The following is a 21,195-nucleotide window of genomic DNA, read 5'->3' on the forward strand; positions in this document are numbered from 1 at the left end:
ACAGTTTGTTCCTGGCTGTTCATTTGCTCAAAAATCTTTTCCAAGCATAGTTTAAATTAATGTCCTACAATAATACAAAGTAAATTGTTTCTCTTTTGGGAACCAATATCTGATTTAAAATGGGGATTGGGATTTACACTGGTGGAAATGGAACGAGTACCACCAGGCTCAACTGTGCATAAAGTTGATCTCTCCTCAATGTTGTTGCAGCTCTGACTCTGCCCACTTGCTGTCACCAGTGTTCTGGCACCCTACATCGCCAGCTCATATTGAAAATAAACGACTTCTGGCAGCTTTGCCGCTTTGCATCAGTGCTGGTGTGAACTCAGGGTGCTAAAAGTCTAAAACAGTTCGAGGAACATCTGTACACCTTCGCTATCATTATAAATATTAATACTTCATACATAAATATGCAAGCCACCCTGTGGGTTTTCCTGACAGTCATTCACCAGTCACAGATTTGGATGCATCCCAACCTATATACAGTGTATCACAAAAGTGAGTACACCCCTCACATTTCTGCAGATATTTAAGTATATCTTTTCATGGGACAACACTGACAAAATGACACTTTGACACAATGAAAAGTAGTCTGTGTGCAGCTTATATAACAGTGTAAATTTATTCTTCCCTCAAAATAACTCAATATACAGCCATTAATGTCTAAACCACCGGCAACAAAAGTGAGTACACCCCTAAGAGACTACACCCCTAAATGTCCAAATTGAGCACTGCTTGTCATTTTCCCTCCAAAATGTCATGTGATTTGTTAGTGTTACTAGGTCTCAGGTGTGCATAGGGAGCAGGTGTGTTCAATTTAGTAGTACAGCTCTCACACTCTCTCATACTGGTCACTGAAAGTTCCAACATGGCACCTCATGGCAAAGAACTCTCTGAGGATCTTAAAAGACGAATTGTTGCGCTACATGAAGATGGCCAAGGCTACAAGAAGATTGCCAACACCCTGAAACTGAGCTGCAGCACAGTGGCCAAGATCATCCAGCGTTTTTAAAGAGCAGGTTCCACTCAGAAAAGACCTCGCGTTGGTCGTCCAAAGAAGCTGAGTGCATGTGCTCAGCGTCACATCCAACTGCTGTCTTTGAAAGATAGGCGCAGGAGTGCTGTCAGCATTGCTGCAGAGATTGAAAAGGTGGGGGGTCAGCCTGTCAGTGCTCAGACCATACGCCGCACACTACATCAAATTGGTCTGCATGGCTGTCACCCCAGAAGGAAGCCTCTTCTGAAGTCTCTACACAAGAAAGCCCGCAAACAGTTTGCTGAAGACATGTCAACAAAGGACATGGATTACTGGAACCATGTCCTATGGTCTGATGAGACCAAGATTAATTTGTTTGGTTCAGATGGTCTCAAGCATGTGTGGCGGCAATCAGGTGAGGAGTACAAAGATAAGTGTGTCATGCCTACAGTCAAGCATGGTGGTGGGAATGCCATGGTCTGGGGCTGCATGAGTGCAGCAGGTGTTGGGGAGTTACATTTCATTGAGGGACACATGAACTCCAATATGTACTGTGAAATACTGAAGCAGAACATGATCCCCTCCCTGGGTGAACTGGGTCGCAGGGCAGTGTTCCAGCATGATAATGACCCCAAACACACCTCTAAGACGACCACTGCTTTATTGAAGAGGCTGAGGGTAAAGGTGATGGACTGGCCAAGCATGTCTCCAGACCTAAACCCAATAGAACATCTTTGGGGCATCCTCAAGCGGAAGGTGGAGGAGCGCAAAGTCTCGAATATCCGCCAGCTCCGTGATGTCGTCATGGAAGAGTGGAAAAGCATTCCAGTGGCAACCTGTGAAGCTCTGGTAAACTCCATGCCCAGGAGAGTTAAGGCAGTTCTGGGAAATAATGGTGGCCACACAAAATATTGACACTTCAGGAACTTTCACTAAGGGGTGTACTCACTTTTGTTGCCGGTGGTTTAGACATTAATGGCTGTATATTGAGTTATTTTGAGGGAAGAATAAATTTACACTGTTATATAAGCTGCACACAGACTACTTTTCATTGTGTCAAAGTGTCATTTTGTCAGTGTTGTCCCATGAAAAGATATACTTAAATATCTGCAGAAATGTGAGGGGTGTACTCACTTTTGTGATACACTGTAAGTACCTACTAAATAGTATTTTTAATTAGTGCACTACCTATAGTGTTGTTATTATTTTTGACACGCCATATAAAATGCTGTCAAAAGTGCAATTCCAGTATCTGACTCTCTATTTCCAGAAATATATCTTGAATATTTTACAACCTTAAATCAGAAAAAGTTCCTTACATTTACTTTGACTTTTATTTAATTGCAAACAGTTTGAACTCAAGATATTTCATGTTTTGGCTGCTCAACTTCATTTCATTTGTTAATATACCTCGATTCCTGCATTTCAGGCCTGCAACACATTCCAAAAAAAGTTGGGACAGGGGCATTTTATAGCTAGTAATGAGCTGAAAAAACTAAATAATGATGTGATGCCAAACAGGTGATGTCAACAGGCGATTGTAATCATGGTTTGATACAAAAGCAGCATCCAGGAAAGGCTTTGATGAGCAAAGATGATCAGAGGATCTCCAGTTTGTTAACAAATGCATGATTGAAATGTTTAAAACCAATGTACCTCAAAGAAAGATTGGAAGGGATTTGCATATTTCTCCCTCTACAGTGCATAATATCATTAAATGATTCAAGGAATCGAGAGGAACTTCAGTATGTAAAGTCCAAGGACACAAGCTTAAGCTGAATACCTGTGATCTTTGATCCCTCAGACGGCATTGCATCAAGAACCGCCACTCAACAATAGCTGATATAACCACATGGGTGAGGGATTACTTCAGCAAACCTTTGTCAAGCACTACAATACGGAGTAACATGCACAAATGCCACTTAAAACTTTACTGTGCAAAAAAGAAACCTTATGTTAACCATGTCCAGAAGCAGCGTTGACTTCTTTGGGCTCGGAGGAATCACCATTGTTTTACCCCGAGGGCATTCTGATGGAAACCTGTTTACCCGCGGTTAAGGATTGAAGTCGAGACTACAGTGCCAACGATGCTGCTCCTGCCGGATGTGACGGGTATGGAGTAATTGCACCAAGAATGACAACAACTCAATTATTATTTATTTATTTATTTATTGCCAGTTATAACTTTTAGTTCATTTAATTCTGTGTTTGTATTATTTGTGTAAATCCTATTTATTTAAAGTATCCTCTAGACCACCCAAGAAGGATGGGCCCTGCTGAGTCTGGTTCCTCTCAAGGTTTCTTCCTGTAATTTTCAGGGAGTTTTTCCTTGCCACTGTCGCCCTCGGCTTGCTCAACAGGGGTTTTTGTATCTGTTGGTCCTGGATTTTGTAAAGTTGGGATGGGTCTGTCAAGTTCTTACACACCAGACTCACCCAACCATGCTTTAATGGACCTTGCTTTGTGTATTAAGGGACAGTCATAGTGATCCATGCCATGAAGCTCCCGGTGCACAGTTTTTGTGCTGATGTTAATGCCAGAGGAAGTTTGGAACCCTAAGTTGTTGAATCAGCAGAATGTTGCCGACTTTTATGTTCTTCTCAGCACTCTGCGGCCCTGCTCTGTAACTTTACGTGGTCTGTTAGTTTGTGGTTGAGTTGCTGTGGCTCTTAAATGCTTCGACTTTTCAATAATACCACTAATGGTTGATTGTGGGATGTCTAGGACTTGTTGCAATGGTGGCATCCTATTACAGAACCACTCGAACCTAGTGAGCTCTGGCCATGAGATGGCCACACATAGTCAAATCGTTACACACCCCTCCGACCAGCGGTAAGGCCTCACACAGCTTTACTGCACATGGACAGTCACACTTATATCCCCACTGCTCAAGCTGACGCCTAGATAGTGATTTTTAGACAATTGTGTCTCAGCCCTTGGGTGGCACAGCGAGCTCCTGAGCTTGATTGCCAGCTCTGCTATCAGCCGAGCGGGTGCTTACCAGAGATGGGGACTTGTTTCAAATTACTCAGATGTTGTTTTTTATCTGAAGTTACATATTATTTGTTTATTTCTACGCTATATTTCCAGTATATGTTTTGTGTATATTATATTGACTCGTGACTTGACTCGGACTCGGACTCTAGCCTAAAGACTTGTGACCTGACTTGGACTCTAGCCTAAAGACTTGTGACTTGACTTGGACTCTAGCCTAAAGACTCGTGACTTGACTCGGACTCTAGCCTAAAGACTTGTGACTTGACTCGGACTCGTATCTTGTGACTTGTGAACATCTCTGGTGCTTACACAGACACACGATTGGCTGTGTGTCTGTAAGGGATGGGACAATGACTGAAAAGGGTTTCCTCATAACTGCTGCAATTGTGGTCTCTGCTGGTCGATTGATGACGCCTGCATAATGAGACGGTGGGCGTTGGGGATCAGTGCATGATTCTCATATTGGATCCTCATATGAACTCCTCTCATGCAGGTGAAAAGATGGATCGATGCTGCACAAGTGTCAGATAATAATATGGCAGCAGTAGAGACAAATTACGATTGGGTAATTGAATATGAATTGAACAAGATTGGGAGAAAAATAAGGAATAAATGCATAAATAAAAGACAAAAAAAGAAAATGTGTCTGTTGGATGCCTGGCCGGGTCGGCAGTTCTGCAGAGATTTAAACTCGTATTTCAGAGGTGGTGTGCTAGTGTGTTAGACCGCTGTGCCACCTGTGCGACTTAATAAATTTTTCTGTACTTTAAAGAAACAGTATTTTTCCTTTCTCTTTCTCTCTCTCTCACACACACACACTTGACAATTCACATAAATTTACACACACTTCCCCATGGCTCAAAAGCAGCGAATGTGTGAGACTCCTAATTACAGTCTCAATATATTTACCTCATGGAGTCTTTGCTTCCCAATGACGTAGCTCCATGAACAGATGATCACCCACGCACATTTCTGTCTGCACCATAGAGTAATTACTTTTTTTCTGTATTTGTCTCCATTTAAATCTCCTTGGGCTGCATTCAGGGTGCAGTTGTGCACAAATTTTATCACTGGAATTTATTACTGGATTTGCACCCATTGTCAGTGAGACTGCACACATTTTTCAGTATTTAAATGCCTCGTGTGCAGCTACAGGGTCTTCCCAACACACCGCTGTGTCTCTATTATTTATAAAGCACAGTTTGAACAGTTTATATGCTTTTTAATGATGTGATATAAAATCCAGCAACGAGCAGTATTAGGGCTGATAATGTGAGGTAATCACAATATTTCTACACACAACAGAACACAAAATGATACCTAAAGGCTGCATTAAATACTAAATACCTGCTACACATGGTCACAGCTGGTAGTGCAGGTGCTGAGGACTTCAAACTGTCTCTGCCTAAAAGGGATTTGACATGTTCTTCTTGTTTCTACCTGGGTTTTCTGGGTTTGTTGAGGTACAGTAGTCAGTAGGGCAGGACGGTATATTGCTAATATTGATATATTCAATATTACTTTTTACACAATACTGAAAATAACCATATTTGTTATATCGAGCATGCCTAGGATACACAGGTTACATTTGAGAAAGTTTGAAACAAAGCACAAAAGCGCTGTGCTGCACGCTCTCTTTTGTGCATGTGCGATAAAAAAAAGTCAGAGAAATGACTCTTCAAACGAATTATTTATTGGAATCAAATCAGGAAGCTGTGCTCTTTATCTGTGGTAAAGATTCATTTGTTTTGCTCACTCTTTCATTTTGGTGTCGTGCGTAAACAACTCCATGGATCAGTGCGCATTTGATTCAGAGATTCAGTCGTGGTTCAGGCCATCTTTGTGGAGAGCAACAATTCTATTTCTCACATCCTCAGAGAGTTCTTTGCCATGAGGTGCCATGTTGAATATCCAGTGGCCAGTATGAGAGAATTGTACCCAAAACACCAAATTTAACAGCCCTGCTCCCCATTTACACCTGGGACCTTGACACATGACACCAGGGAGGGACAACGACACATTTGGGCACAATTTGGACATGTTCACTGTGGGGTGTACTCACTTATGTTGCCAGCTATTTAGACATTAATGGCTGTGTGTTGAGTTATTTTCAGAAGACAGTAAATCTACACTGCTATACAAGTTGTACACTGACTACTCTAAGTTATATCCAAGTTTCATGTCTAAAGTGTTGTCCCATGAAAAGATATAATGAAATATTTGCAGAAATGTGAGGGGTGTACTCACTTTTGTGATACACTGTATGTTATAAGCCTCACCAACTAAACAAATGAACGTGGTTATACAGTTACTATCACCCCTCTACCCTATTCTTCAAACAACAAGGAAACCACAGGACCCCCACAGACTAGATGTTATTTGGATGATGGACCATGCTCAGCAGTGCAACCCACGCCCCTAGCCTCATTCTATAATGTGTGGCTGGCTCCAGAATATCTCTGTGGCTGCTCACTCACCCTGGGTGGTTCCACGGCTATTGTCATGGCCGGAAAATGCCACAACACCAAACAAAAGGTATGCTGGCATCTCACGCTAGCAGAAAACCAGACTGGACCAAGCTTCATTACAGTTTCAGAGAGAGAAAGCAGGCGACCAATAGAGGAGCAGGCAAATCTGTGATGAATAGAAACACTTTGACCGTGTGCGCTGGTCCATGCCCCATCTTTCCAGATTTGGAAAGGCAGATGATACAATGCGGTAACTGAGCCACGCCGCTGTTGGACTTGTTACATAATGAGTGCTAGCAGATTATGAGTTCCTAAAAAATGGCTAGTACAGTGGTACCTTGTAACTCGACGTCCTCTAGACTCGACATTTTTGAAACTTGATGCCCTTTGTTGAGAGATTTGTACCTCAAAGTGTGTGGGCCTGTCGCTTTCACATTAATGCTGTCCGTTTTACTTCAAATAAATGAGCATTAAAAAATCCCGAAAAAGTTCAATATTTGATAATGCTTTGCTATCACTGCACAATGAAACCGCACGGTAAACAGCAGCACCGTGACCCAGATTAACCACACAGCAGGATAAATGTATTACCGCTGCTTACCTGAGCTTCTCTTCTTCAAATTAAAACCAAATCTATATCCGTGTGTTGTTCCATTAGGGATATAATCTTGTATGTTTCCAGAATATATAAATTCATAGCCAACTGTGTTTGTCCACCCAACTAATGAAAACCGTCTTGGTTGGATAATTTATTCTCTTGGCTTTCGCGGTAGAAAGCTGAAACTGGTAATTCGTTAAATAATCTGTCACTTATACATTTACAAACAATAAAGAGAGAGTATTTCATTGCCAGCTCATCTAAATGACACACATTGGAGAAATCCAAAAAATTTGCATATATCGCTTTGAATTAGATGAACAACTAAAATTCCGCCCAATATCTGAATTCGGAAGCTCTGAATGGTTTATAGAGTTGTTTTTCAAGGCCTGAACCACAACTGAATCTCTGGAATATTCGTGCACTGATCCATGGATTTTTTGAATTGGAAAGCTTTGGGGACCTTTGGAGACCAACATGGACTCTTTTTTACGGTGGCCGAGAAGTGCAAAACAAATTAACATTTCAGAAAACAAAATAAAAAAAAATAAAAAAAAATTTACAATGAAAGCAAAAACAAATGTACAAGTGTTTGGGTACCCAGTGTTTGTAAATTTGTTTTGGCATATGTAAAAGTGTTTCAGCACTTGTAAATTTGTTGTCGGCATATGTAATTTTGTTTTCTAAAATGTAAATTTGTTTTGCACTTCTTGGCCGCACATTTATGACGGAAAAGGTAGGGACAATAAACCGGAAGTGCGTCTTGCTTACCTGCTGTCAATGAAACTGTTTATCAGCGGTGAAGTGAACGGAGTTTGTGATGGTGACGATAAACAAGGTTTTGTCTAGTTTGTGGAAATCATTTTATCCAGTTGACCCGCTATTGTTTTCTTGTGGAAAGTTATTAGATTGTTTGTGCGGACGTTTAGACGTGGCGTGTGCATCTCTATCTACTGTCCGCTATTCTAAACATCTAAGGAATTCCCACAAGGAAAACAAAAGCGAAATAATGAAAGTAATTAACACAAAATGGACAAAACATTGTTTATTAGGGACGGAACATTTGATACCGAGGCTTGTTGAAGTTTGTTTCACTTTTGTAACACTGGACTCAGTGTATCGGAGCTTATATTAAAGCAGCATGTGCGGCGACTGATGAAGCTTTGGCGCTGTGTTTTATCTCACTCACTATATAAGAGACAATCAAACCAGGGTTACCCACCGTCCTGTAAAATACAGAATCCTTCTTTATGTGCAGACTAAACGTGGTGTTCAGTATTGAACTGACACGTGCTTTGTTCCGTATTTTTATCAATGGGAGACAGTGTGATGTGTATAAAACAAAAGGGAACTGCTGTTACTGTGGGAATTATATTAAGTAGTGTTCACTTTTATTCTTAGTAACGGTGTGTGAGCGCTGGTTATAGCAGCATAACCTGTTTAATACACCGCTGTATGAGCAGCACAGTGGGCAGAGTGCGTTGTTTTGCCTAAAATATGGTTCTGACTTATTATTATAAAGAATGAAAATAATAAATGTTAAACACCATAAATAACACCTTTGTTCTCATGACTGTGTAAGGTGCCCCCCCAGGTATTTTCAGCACAAGAATAAAAGTGAACACTACTTAATATACAGTAGTTAATTAAACAGCAGTTTCCTTTTGTTTTATACACATCACACTGTCTCCCACTGATAAAAATACGGAACAAAGCGCGTATCAGTTCAATACTGAACACCACGTTTAGTCTCCAAATAAAGAAGGATTCTGTATTTTACAGGACGGTGGGAAACCCTGGTTTGATTGTCTTTTATATAGTGAGTGAGATAAAACACAGCACTTTTGTTTTCCTTGTGGGAATTCCTTAGATGTTTAGAATAGCGGACAGTAGATAGAGATGCACAAACGTCCGCATAAACAATCTAATAACTTTCCACAAGAAAAACAATAGCGGGTCAACTGGATAAAATGATTTCCACAAACTAGACAAAACCTTGTTTATCGTCACCATCACAAACTCCGTTCACTTCACCGCTGATAAACAGTTTCATTGACAGCAGGTAAGCAAGACGCACTTCCGGTTTATTGTCCCTACCTTTTCCGTCATAAATGTGCGGCCGAGAAGTGCAAAACAAATTTACATTTTAGAAAACAAAATTACATATGCCGACAACAAATTTACAAGTGCTGAAACACTTTTACATATGCCAAAACAAATTTACAAACACTGGGTACCCAAGCACTTGTAAATTTGTTTTTGCTTTCATTGTAAATTTGTTTTTGTTTTTTTGTAATTTTGTTTTCTGAAATGTTAATTTGTTTTGCACTTCTCGGCCACCGTACTTTTTACTCCAACTTCAATAACTCACATTGAGTTTCAAGGTACCACTGTAATAAAAAATCCCAACGACACTGCTGCACTTGATACAATCAAACCAGGACAACTCATGTTAGTGTCAATGCAGTACAGAGTACAATGCAGTACAATGCAGTCCACCAACCAACATCATCTGCTCAGTAAGCAACAGAAGAGCAACAGATGGGCTGCAGTCAGTAATTGTATACTCATAAAGTTCATCTGTATGATAGGTAGCTTGAATATTTAATGAATGTACACATGACATTTTAAAGCATTTTATTTAATTGAACTTGATTATCAAATCAGTTCTCATTACTTCTCCCTCCCATCCTTCCTTCTTTCCTTCCTTCCTTCTTTCCTCCTTTTCTTTCTTGCTTCCTCCCTTTCTTCCTACCTTCCTTCCTTCTTTTCTCTCCTTCCTACCTTATCTTCTACATCCCGTCATCCCATTCCTTCCTTCCTTGTCTCCTGCCTCCCTCCCTTCCTCCCATCCTACCTTCCTCCCTCCCTCCCTTCCTTCCTTCCTTCCTCCCGTCCCCCATCCATCCTTCTTTCCTTCCTTCCCTCCTTCCTCCCTTTCTTTCTTCTGTCCTTGCTTCCATCCTCCCTATCTTCCTCCCCTCCTTTTCTTCCTCCCTTTTTTTCCTTTCTTCCTTCCGTTCTCCCTTTCTTCCTTTTTTCTCTCCCTCCTACCTTCCTTTCTACATCCCTTTCTCCTGTCTTTTTGTCCTCCCTTTTTTCTCCCCTTTTTTCCTTTCTACCGTCCTCTCTTCCTTCTTTCTTTTCTTTCTCCTTCTTTCTTTTCCTTCCTCCCTCCCTCCCTCCCTCCCTCCCTTGTTTTCTCTTCTTCCTACCTCCCTTTCTACGTCGCTTCCCCTGTTCTCCCTTTCCTCCTTCTTCCCTTCCTTCCTTCTTTCCTTCCTCCTGTCCTCCCATCGCTTCTCTTTTGTTCTTCTCTTCCTTTTCTTACTTTCTTCATTCCTCTTTTCTTCCTTCCTTCCTTCCATCCTCCATCCTTCCTTTCTTTTGTCCTCCCTTCCTTCCTACCTCCCTTTCTACATCCATTCCTCCCATCTTCCTGTCCTCCCTTTCTTCTTTCCTTCCTTCTTACTGTCCTCCCTCGCTTTACTTTCCTTTCTTCCGTCCTCCCTCCCTTCCTTCTTTTCTCTCCTTCCTACCTCTCTTTCTACATACATTTCTCCCGTCCTCCCTTTCTTTCTTTCTTTCCTTCCTTCCTTTCTTCCTCCTTCCTTTCTACCTCCATCCTTCCTTTCTTCCGTTCTTCCTCCCTTCTTTCCTCCCTTCTCTCCTTCCTCCTTTTCTTACTTTCTTCCTTCCTCCCATCCTCCCTTCCTTCCTTCCTTCCGTCCTCCCCCCCCCCCCCCCCCCCCGCTTCTTTTCTCTCCCTCTTACCTCCCTTTCTACACCCCATTCCCCCTTACTTCCACCCTTTCTTCCTTTATGGTTTTTTATTCTTTTTAATTTTATTTTTATTTTACCCTTCCATATATTTTTGATTTAGCTCTGTGCATTTTGTATGTTTGACATACGTAGTTGCCCATGTTTATCTTTTATCATGCCTTATTCCCCAGGCGGTGCCCAAAGATTGAGTATTTGTCTGGTTTCTCTTACTTACTTTATTCTTTTTCTATCATACTTTTTCCTTTCCTTCCTTCCGCCCTCCCTCTCTCCTTTCCTCCAGTCCTCCCCTCTTTCCTTCCTTTTTTCCTTCCTTCATATCTTCCTTCTTCTTCATATCCTCCCTTTCTTCCTCCCTTTCTTTCTCTCCTTCCTTCATTCCTTCTTTTCTCTCCTTCCTACCTCCCCTTCTACATCCTATCCTCCCTTCCTTCATCCCTCCCTTTCTTCCTACATTCCTTCTTTCCTGCATTTTGTATGTTTGACATAGTTGCCCATGTGTATCTTTTGAGATTGAGTAACCGTCTGGTTTCTCTTACTTACTTTATTCATTTTTTATCCTACTTTTTTCTTCTATTATATTTTGTCCTTTTACTTTTTTCCTTTCAGACTTTCCTGTTTTCTTTATTCATTTCTCTTTATCTGTCCTTTTCTCTGTCTTCCTTCTTTCACCTTCTTTGTTTTTCCTTTTTTCCCTCCATCACCCCTAGCTTGTTACTAATTTAGTAATTGAACTCTTTTTTTTCCCCCCAGCTCTCAGAGATTATCGCATCCAGTTGCTGAAGTCCACACCCACAGAACTGTCGATCACCATTTCTGAAGTGCAGCTGTCAGACGATGGAGAGTACTTCTGCTCCCTCTTCACCTACCCTGTACGGATTGCACGAGCAACTGTCACCGTGCTTGGTAGGTGTTTGTGTGTGTGGTGTTTATATTGTACAGATCAGTCACAGATGCTATATCAGTCACTGTTGAGCCAGTAAACATTATAATTGATTCCTGATGACATTCTAAGTGTGACTGTCAATTTTCTCTCTCTCTCTTTCTCTCTCTCCCTCTCTTGCTTGCTCTCACAGTCTCAATCTTAATCTCTTATTTATGAATACGAATACCTTTATTGTCATTGTACAAGTACAACAAGATTTTTCTAGAAAAACATTATTACCTGACCATTAACAAGCCTATAGCAGCTCATAGTTGTGTGTCAACAAGGCTGTACATGAACTTAAGAACTATAAACTGAGCTACACTATTTGTCTAAAAGTATGTGGACACCTGACTGTGAACTGACTGGTAAACATCTCATTTAAGACCCTAGTCATTAATATAATGACTCCGAAAAACTAAGCTAACTACAGTCTCTACTCATTTGGAGAGACTGTTCAGACAGTATAGTGTGCTGTGTGCTGGTTCACTTTCACCATTTTATCCCAAAGGTTTTCGATACGGTTGAGGTCAGGGTTAGTTTTTATGCTGCTAATGTTCCTCCATACAATCAGTGTTTTTATAGACGCTTTACATTTTCAAAGCATTTTACTTGTTTTAACATGTTTGTCCAACACAAATATTAATTAAATTCTCATTCATTTCTTTACCTCCATCTCTTAATACTAGGGCTGTCACATGATTAAATTGTTTAATCGAGATTAATTGCGATTAAAGAACCAAATTAATCACGATTAATCGACTGCAAAAATAACTAAGCAAAATTTGAAGTTATGCACATTTTTATTGCAAGAAAATGTTTACCAATAAAAAACTTTAATAAAATTATGATAAAATTATTAAATCTAAATTATCTTTAGAAAGCCAGCCAATGCCTATATAGAGTTGTTAACGGCTACCCATCTTTTAGCCAGTTATTTAAAATGACAAGTCTGTTCACATTATCTGGCAAAAGTGAGGATCTTTTCCTGTTCATAACCCTGCCACTGGAAACAGGCGCTCAGGTAGTACAATCAACCATTTCTGGATGCAACACGTATAATGTCATGTCGACCCACATCGTTAACTATGTTAAAGCGTCTACAGTCCATTGCGATCCATTTAACACCAGTGTTTGTAATGTTCCCACAACGTGTACAGTTTATGGGCCTTCCATCCAAATTTATCTGAAATAAAGTAAGACTGAGTCTGAGCTCATTTTGCCTGTAGCGTGTATTCGTGCACACAGACGCCCGACGAGACAAAGGCGTGCTTCGACCAAAGATGATATTGAAGCGTCAATTAACAACTGTAATTTTAGGCCGCTCAGGTGGCGCAGCAGTAAACTACGCTAGCACACCAGAGTTGGGGATTCGAATACATCGTATCGAACCTCAGCTCTGCCTTTCTACTGGGCTGGGAGGCTGCATGAACAACTATTGGCTGTTGTTCATAGGGTTAGAGGGTAAAAATTCGGATCATAGGTTCTCATAACTGGTGCAACTGCGGCCCCTTCTGGCTGACTGATGGCGCCTGCACAGGGCTGAGGAGTAATGCTGATGGGGGTGTGGCCCTCCGTACACAGTGCCCGTCTGTACTAATTGTATGTGCCGGAGGGGGCAGTATGTCAGTTGAGAGGCGTCCTCAGTCAGCGGTGAAGGAGTAATTTGTAACTCACGACCATAAACTGGAAAAAGACCCGTGTTATCGCTATACAGTATAAACACAATGTTGCTGTGTTAAAGCAGTGCAAATTACCACAGTGACGTATGTTTAAAGTGGCACTAACATAGCCCAATAAAAATCGTTTGATTAAACATTTTATTCTCTATTAATTTTTTTAACCGCGATTACAATTTTAACATGTTAATCGTGTTAATTAACGCAGTTAATAATAGCCCTACTTAATACCATTCTTGCTTTCTTTATTTCTTTCCTTTCTTTGTTTCCTTCCTTCTTTTTTCTGTCCTTCTCCATTTTTCTTCCTTCCTTCCTTATCAAACTCGACAGACAATGTTGTTATAGACCCTGCTTTGTCCTCGCTTTGTTTCACCATGACAGGGGCACGGGAACTTGAAGCATCTAGTTTATTTTATATATTACATTTTGAACTGTTAGCTCCTAAAATATCCAAAGCAAGTTACCAGCAGCTTACACACCTGAACTCTACTTTATGATGTACAACCCCATATCAGAAAAAGTTTGGACAGCATGGAAAATGCAAATAATAAAAAACACAGAGTTTCTTACATTTACTTTGACTTTTATTTCATTGCAGACAGGATGAACCTGAGATATTTCATATTTTGTCTTCTCAACTTAATTTCATTTATTAATAAACATCCATTACTGCATTTCAGGCCTGCAACACATTCCAAAAAAGTTGGGACAGTAAAGCATTTACCACTTTGAAATGTTGCCATTCCTTTTCACCACACTTAAAAGACGTTTTGGCACAAAGGACACCAAGTGATTTAGTGTTTCAGGTTTTTATTTTGTCCCGTTCTTCCTGCAAAAACGTCTTAAGATGTGCAACAGTACGTGGTCGTCGTTGTCGCATTTTTCCTTTCAAAATTCTCTATTGAGGACAGGTCAGGACTGCAGGCAGGCCAGTCCAGTACCTGTACCCTCTTCTACCGCAGCCATGCCTTTGTAATGTTAAAAAATGCATGGACGTCCCTGGAAAAGATGACGTCTTGAAGGCAGCACAAGTTGCTCTAGGATCTCAATGTACTTTTCTGCATTAATGCTGCCATCACAGAAGTGTAAATTACCAAGGGCACTGACACTGCCCCATACCATGACAGACCCTGTTTTTGGACTTGTTGCTGATAACAATCTGGATGGTCCTTTTCGTCTTTGGTCCGGAGCACACGGCATCCATTTTGGAAAAAAAAAAGACCTGGAATTCTGATTCATCTGACCACAATATACGTTTCCACTGTGGGATGGTCCATCCTAGATGTCTCCGAGCCCAGAGAAGTCGACTCGCTTCTGGACATGGTTAACATAAGGCTTCTTTTTTGCACAGTAAAGTTTTAAGTGGCATTTGTGCATGTAACTCTGTATTGTAGTGCTTGACAAAGAGTTGCCAAAGTAATCCCTCACCCATGTGGTTACATCAGTTATCGGTTCTTGATGCAGTGCCATCTGAGCAATCAAAGATTACGGGCATTCAGCTTAAGCTTGCATCCTTGGCCTTTACACACTGAAATCCCTTCTGATTACTTGAATCGTTTAATGATATCATGCACTGTAGAGGGAGAAATATGCAAATCCCTTTCAATCTTTCTTTGAGGTTCATTGTTTTTAAACATTTCAATAATTTTCTCATGCATTTGTTGTCAAACTGGAGATCCTCTGGCCATCTTTGCTAATCACCTCATTACTAGCCCTAAATTGCCCCCGTCCCAACTTTTTATGGAATGTGTTGCAGGCCTGAAATGCAGGAATGGAGGTATATTAAGAAATGAAATAAAGTTGAGCAGACAAAACATGAAATATCTCAGGTTCAAACTGTCTGCAATTAAATAAAAGTCAAAGTAAATGTAAGGAACACAGCATAAGGCTGGCTGGAAAGTTGCAGCTTTAATGTTGCAACAGTGCAATGTATTGGATAAGGTGTTATAGTCTGTGACCCATTTTATTAGGTATTCATTAAATATTTTTATATGCTACATAAATTACTAACTGTAGCCGATTTGTTTCTTTGTACCCCATAGGACCCCCTCTGATCAAATGTTATTTGCCCTGCATTGACACTAGCATGGTTCTTCTTACTGGCCTTTTTATTAAGAACACACACCCTGTTTGCACTCATTGTAGGTATACAGTTGGAGACTAGAAGTATTTTTTCAGACACAGTATGTGTTTATCTTCCTTTATTCTTTTGGGCACTTTCTGTTGGCTTTATATTTTTAGTTGGAGGATTATTCTCCTCCCAGCATTGACACTCAGCTGTTTGAACAACACTGCTGCACCTGCTACACTTATAGAACTGAATAAACTGGTAAGAAAAGCCAGCTCTGTTTTGTGTCTGAAGCTGGACAGTCTGGAGGTAGTGGGTGAGAGGACAAAATCAGAGCAATCCTGAACAATCCATCTTACCCTCTCAATGAAGAACTGTAGCTGCTGGGCAATTCATTTAGTCATAGCCTTATTCCACCCAAGAGCAAGATGGAGTGCTTCTGATGTTCCTTTGTGCCCACTGCCATCAGACTGCATAACAAGAGCAGAATACACAGACAATGACCAGCCCTCCCCCCACCACAATAACTCAAAGACCCTTCCTCCCTATTTTAACCTTCACTTGACTTTGTTGAACATTACTCACAACACGCTTACGTATATACATACTTATACTGAATATTGTCATGTACACTACATTCATGTTACTGATCCTATATAGGTCAAATTTGTCCCACTGCTGTAAAATAATAATTGTCCTTATATAGTCTATATTTTATTTTATTTCTACCCTATATTTTATATAGGTAAAATTTGTCCCACTACTGTAGAATAGTAATTGTCCTTATATAGTCTATATTTTATTTTATTTATACCCTATATTTTATTTCTATCCTATATTTTATATACTTAAAATTTGTCCCACGTTTGTAGAATAGTAATTGTCTTTATATTGTCTATATTTTATCTTATTTCTACCCTATATTTTATGTAGTCTATTTTTTATTTTATTTCTACCCTATATTTTATTTCTATCCTATATTTTATTTCTATCCTATATTTTATATAATTTTACACACTGCTGTAGAATAGTACTTGTCCTTATATAGTCTATATTTTATTTTATTTATACCCTATATTTTATATAGTTAAAATTTGTCCCACTACTTTAGAATGGTACGTGTTCTTATATAGTCTATATTTTATTTCTACCCTTTATTTTATATAGTTAAAACGTGCCCCACTGTAGAATGGTAATTGTCTTTATATAGTCTATATTTTATTTTATTTCTACCCTAGTTAAAATTTGTCCCACTACTGTAGAATAGTACTTGTCCTTATATAGTCTATATTTTATTTTATTTCTGTCCTATAATTTATATAGTTAAAATCTGTCCTACTGATGTAAAATAGTACTTGTCCTTATATCGTCTATATATTTTTTTTTTTTTTTTTTCTATCCTATATTTTATATAGTTAAAATTTGTCCCACTACTGTATAATAGTACTTGTCGTTATGTAGTCTATATTTTATTTTATTTTATTTTTATCCTATATTTTATATAGTTAAAATTTGTCCCACTACTGTAGACATTGTCTTTATATAGTCTATGTTTTATTTTATTTCGACCCTATGTTTTATTTTATTTCTACCTTATTTTCATATAGTTAACATTTGACCCATTACTATAGAATCATAATTGTCCCTATAAAGTCTATATTTTATTTTATTTCTACCCTACCCTACTTTATTTCTACCATCTGTCTGTATCTGTATTCAATCTGTGCTGGAGCTGCTGTAACAATTGAATTTCCCCTATAGGAATCAATAAAGGAATCTTATCTTATCTTATGTCACTACCATGTTAGTGTCACAGCAGTGCTGGGAATGATCCACCACCCAACCCTCATCTGTTTAGTGGGGGTCCTGTGGGGTCCCATTCGTTTGATAAATAGGGTACAAGCGGGCAAGAGAAGGGGGGTTGACAAAGTAGCAACAAAACAGCCAGTCAGTAAATGAATACGCAAAAGATTTCTTTGTACGGAAATTGTGGCTTATAAAAGAATGAGTGAATGTACTTACCAGATATGTAAGTGTACCTAATAAAATAAGAAAACTGTTTATGACCAAACAATAAACTTAAATTACTAACAAAGAATTTAATTTGCCTCACTAGCTAAAGAAAATGAAAATTTAGCTTAAATTTCTCTATGACCAATTGAATAGAAGACAAACAGGTAATTAAAAAAAAAACACTCCAGCACACAAACAGCAAGAAATTGGTCATGACTCTATTTACAAAGCTCTAAATATAAAAAGTACAAAAAGAAATGTTATATTTTAGTGTCATTTTGTTACAGACGAGTGTGTGCTTGAATGTACAAAGTTACCGTTGTGAGTTGTTTACAAAAATCAATAAAAAAGTATATCAATGAATCATTGTAAAATCTGGCAACAAGCATAAGGCTAATACAACAAGTACAAATTCACCCAAAGGCTTGGTGAGTGTGTGTGCAATGGGGAGTTTGCTATGTCTAAACTAATTTGGGGAAATATGATTCGTTGTTTGTTTGGTACTGTCTGATCATTAACGTGATCATAATCATTTTTTTTCTCACTCAGGTGTTCCTGGGAAGCCAGTCATAACAGGTTTTGAGGATGCCGTGCAGGAAGGTGGGAAAGTTACCCTCACCTGCACCAGCACAGGCAGCAAGCCACCTGCTCAGCTGTACTGGTACAGAGGGCATGAAAGGCTGGAGGGTAAACGCATGCATGCACATTTGCATAAAACACAAACAGGCAGTTTACAGTACATAATTTTGTTTAGTTTTTTTCCTACATCTATGTCCAAGTGTTCAGGGCATGAGATTACCAGCTGCCCACCTGCCAAATGTCGATGGGATTTGGCAAGAACTTGTAATTTACTGCCACTTTGGCATGTAAACCTTTAAGTGAAACGTTATATATATACACTGAGACATTTAATCATCTAAACCTTTATAACACATATACACTATGGATATGCCAAAAGTATTTGATTATTTATTGATATTAGAGATTATAACCATGCCCACAAATTGTGAAAGTCGCTTTGATCATTGGGTCACAGAAAAAGAACCGTTGCAGAAATAATTAAAATCCCAACACTGCCATTACATACACTATACAGCTAAAAGTATGTGGCCATCTGATTGTAAGCTTGCTAAACATTCTATTCTAAAATCACAGACAGTATTATAGAATTGACCCACATTCCCCGTTGCGCCTTTAACAGCCTCCATTTTTTTAAGAGGGCTTTCACAAGATTTTAGAGTGTGTGGGAATTTGTACCCATTTTACCTATGTAGCATTTATAGGACTGGCTTATAATCAGCAATCTAATTCATTCCAGCTGTGTTTAATAAAGTTGAGACACAGCTTTTGATGTTTAGTGTGGCTGCAACGCTTATAGTCAGTTAGAAAGGGTGTGCACAAGTGGCGGCTGCTGGTCTTTCAAAGAGGGGAAGCTCATTGTCGGCTTACATTATAAAATTTGTTTATACATAAATTCTGCCCTCCGTTCCTTTTCAAGAAAATGGCCTGAAATGGGTTGCAGTTTGTCTTTTGACTTCACTCGCAAAATCCGCGATGAGACTGAAGCTCCCAGTGATAGCTGTCAATCAAAACGGGATTCAGCCTTTCGACTGATCCTCCAATCATCTTGCAGAAGCTCAGCGTCCAGACCCGCCCACAGCTCCATTCACCCCCAGAGACGCTCAGCGTCCGGGGGCGGGACAAAATCGTGGCATTTATCCAATGACCGGCGAGTTTCAAAGCAATGAAAAAAAACCTCCATGCAGTCCCATAGAAGTGAAGAGACGCTCAGCTTCTGCGGGCAAATGCATTGACGCTAAGGGAATGTATGAGAAGTTCGAGTCAGTCGATTTGTGATAAGTAGCTGATTCTGAACGAACTCGTCTTCGAGATGAACGTGTTCTAACGCATTTGTAGTCAATGAAATGTTAACACAACTGTACATATTTGACCATTTAATTTTTGACATTTTAGGGGAAGCTGAGCTTCCCTTGCAGTCTTAGAGAAATCGCCACTGGTGTGCACATGCTTTTTATGTGCATTTTATTGTTAGCTCTTTAAACCACTTTATCTACTAGATATGTACATTGTTCTCAAGTTGAAGAAACTTTAGTCAGCCAAATGTTAAACAACAGTTTAAACAACGTTCTCTAATAGTTTCGTGTTTTTGGAGCACTATATTGACACCTACAGGTTGGGTGAAGTACTGCCTGCCTATGGTGTGGTGTTGCAGGAAGGAGACTCGGGAAGCATTGTAGTGGGTTTGCATCATGTGGGATGTGCATGGCAGAGCTGTAAAACATTCAGGGCTTTACAGACCTGGCTTCTTCCACACAGTGCTGAAGTAAACGTAAATGTACCATTAAACATTAAATGAGTAAGTCAACTAATTTTAATAATCAAATCAGATGACCCAAAGATGCACCTTTTTTTATAGCGCTGGGGTGAGCTAATGGCCAAACAATAAATGTAAACTTCTTTTCCAAAAACAACCTTAAACATGGACTCATCTGAACACAGCATGTTTTCACTGTATTTTGGTCAATCTGAGATTAGCTTTGGTCTGAAGAAATGCATTCCTGCATAAAATTGATCCACCCAGAAAGAAGGACCAATTTATTTTGTCCCACTTAGGAGATACAATTACAATTCCTATTTTTTTTCTATTTCCATGACATGAACAAAAAAGAAAAGGGATGTACACTGATCAGCCATAACATTAAAACCACCTCCTTGTTTGTACACTCACTGTCCATTTTATCAGCTCCACTTACCATATAGAAGCACTTTGTAGTTCTACAATTACTGTTTCTCTACATATCTTTTTAACCTGCTTTCACCCTGCTTTTAACCTGCTTTAACCTGCTTTCACCCTGTTCTTCACCCCCCCAACATGAGTGAATCAAACACAGCAGTGCTGCTGGAGTTTTTAAATACCATGTCCACTCACTGTCCACTCTATTAGACACTCCTACCTGGTTGGTCCACCTTGTAGATGTAAAGTCAGAGACGATCGCTCATCTATTGCTGGTGTTTAAGTTGGTCATCTTTGAGATCTTCATCAGTGGTCACAGGACGCTGCCCACAGGGCACTGTTGGCTGAATGTTTTTGGTTGGTGGACTATTCTCAGTCCAGCAGTGACAGTGAGGTGTTTAAAAACTGACACACTACCACCATGTCAGTGTCACCACCCAAATAATACCTGCTCTGTGGTGGTCCTGGGAGAGTCCTGACCATTGAAGAACAGCATGAAAGGGGGCTAACAAAGCATGCAGAGAAACAGATGGACTACAGTCAGTAATTGTAGAACTACAAAGTGCTCCTATATGGTAAGTGGAGCTAATAAAATTGACAGTGAGTGTAGAAACAAGGAGGTGGTTTTAATGTTATGGCTGATCGGTGTAAACACTAAAACGCCAAAAGAAAACTGTTTTTTGGTTTTAGTAGTTGTGTATTAGTGTTTGTAAGGATTATTAGCCAAACTTAGCATTGGGGTGAACTATTGGCCAAACAATAAACTTCTAAGCAAGTATTGAACTTGCCTTTCTAGCTAAACAAAATGAAAATGATTTAGCTTCCCTTTTTTCATGACCAATTAAAAAGAAGAGAAACAGGTAACTAAAAAACACTTCAGCCAACAAATACCAAGAAATTAGTCATGACGCTATTTACAAAGCTCTAAAAATAAAA

The 21,195-nt window shown here is 39.5% G+C and overlaps 1 protein-coding gene across 1 annotated transcript in view; it reads left to right on the forward strand.

Moving 5' to 3' along the window:
• The window catches only part of cadm3 (cell adhesion molecule 3), a 303,520-nt gene that overhangs the window by 210,071 nt on the left and 72,254 nt on the right, over positions 1 to 21,195 (forward strand). The window contains exons 4-5 of the mRNA XM_062987563.1: positions 11,573 to 11,725; positions 18,054 to 18,191. Of these exons, the coding sequence (XP_062843633.1) occupies positions 11,573 to 11,725; positions 18,054 to 18,191 (291 nt within the window). The remainder of the gene's footprint in view (positions 1 to 11,572; positions 11,726 to 18,053; positions 18,192 to 21,195) is intronic.

The sequence above is a fragment of the Trichomycterus rosablanca genome, chromosome 25 (assembly GCF_030014385.1).
Source record: "Trichomycterus rosablanca isolate fTriRos1 chromosome 25, fTriRos1.hap1, whole genome shotgun sequence".
Lineage (NCBI taxonomy): Eukaryota > Metazoa > Chordata > Actinopteri > Siluriformes > Trichomycteridae > Trichomycterus > Trichomycterus rosablanca.